The 479-nt window shown below is 55.7% G+C and overlaps 1 protein-coding gene across 1 annotated transcript; it reads right to left on the minus strand.

The window, feature by feature from the left end:
* Positions 1-182: 182 nt before the first annotated feature.
* CSUI_004506 (uncharacterized protein) lies at positions 183-446 on the minus strand (the record flags this gene model as incomplete). Its single annotated transcript, XM_068064697.1, has 1 exon — positions 183-446. A coding segment is annotated over one exon (264 nt), but the record flags the coding sequence as incomplete, so codon positions are not given.
* Positions 447-479: the final 33 nt, after the last annotated feature.

The raw sequence follows: 479 nt of genomic DNA on the forward strand, positions 1-479 counted from the left end.
CTACGGATAACGCATTCAGGAAGAGGGGCGGTGTACTTCACCCGACACCAGCTCAGGAAAAGATCCCCGGGAGTGGTATCAGTGAAGTCCCACGAACAGATGAACATGTGACGAGCATCGTCAGCCAACGTGGAACCTACGGTGGACGAAGGAAACAACGCTCGAATCCACCTCTGGAGAGTAGACGGCAAAAGATGGAGGCAGAGGACCCACTTTCCGTGAGCCCATACGTGGCCACAAGTGCGAATACGCGTCAGTCCACCCGAGAACGGGACACCCTGTTTGATAGAGGGCAAGTACAACTCGGGACGACGACTTCGGCGCTGGATCTTTCGAAGGAAAGACCCAGGAGGCCCCCTGTACCACGAGAAGGGAGTAGGAATCCACGAAGCGAGATAGGCCAACAGATTTTGGCCAGGAGCGGGAAGATACGGGAACTGTGTGACATTACCTTGAGTCAGAGCGGAGAAGGGACAGCG

This window comes from Cystoisospora suis (assembly GCF_002600585.1).
Source record: "Cystoisospora suis strain Wien I chromosome Unknown contig_2118, whole genome shotgun sequence".
NCBI lineage: Eukaryota > Apicomplexa > Conoidasida > Eucoccidiorida > Sarcocystidae > Cystoisospora > Cystoisospora suis.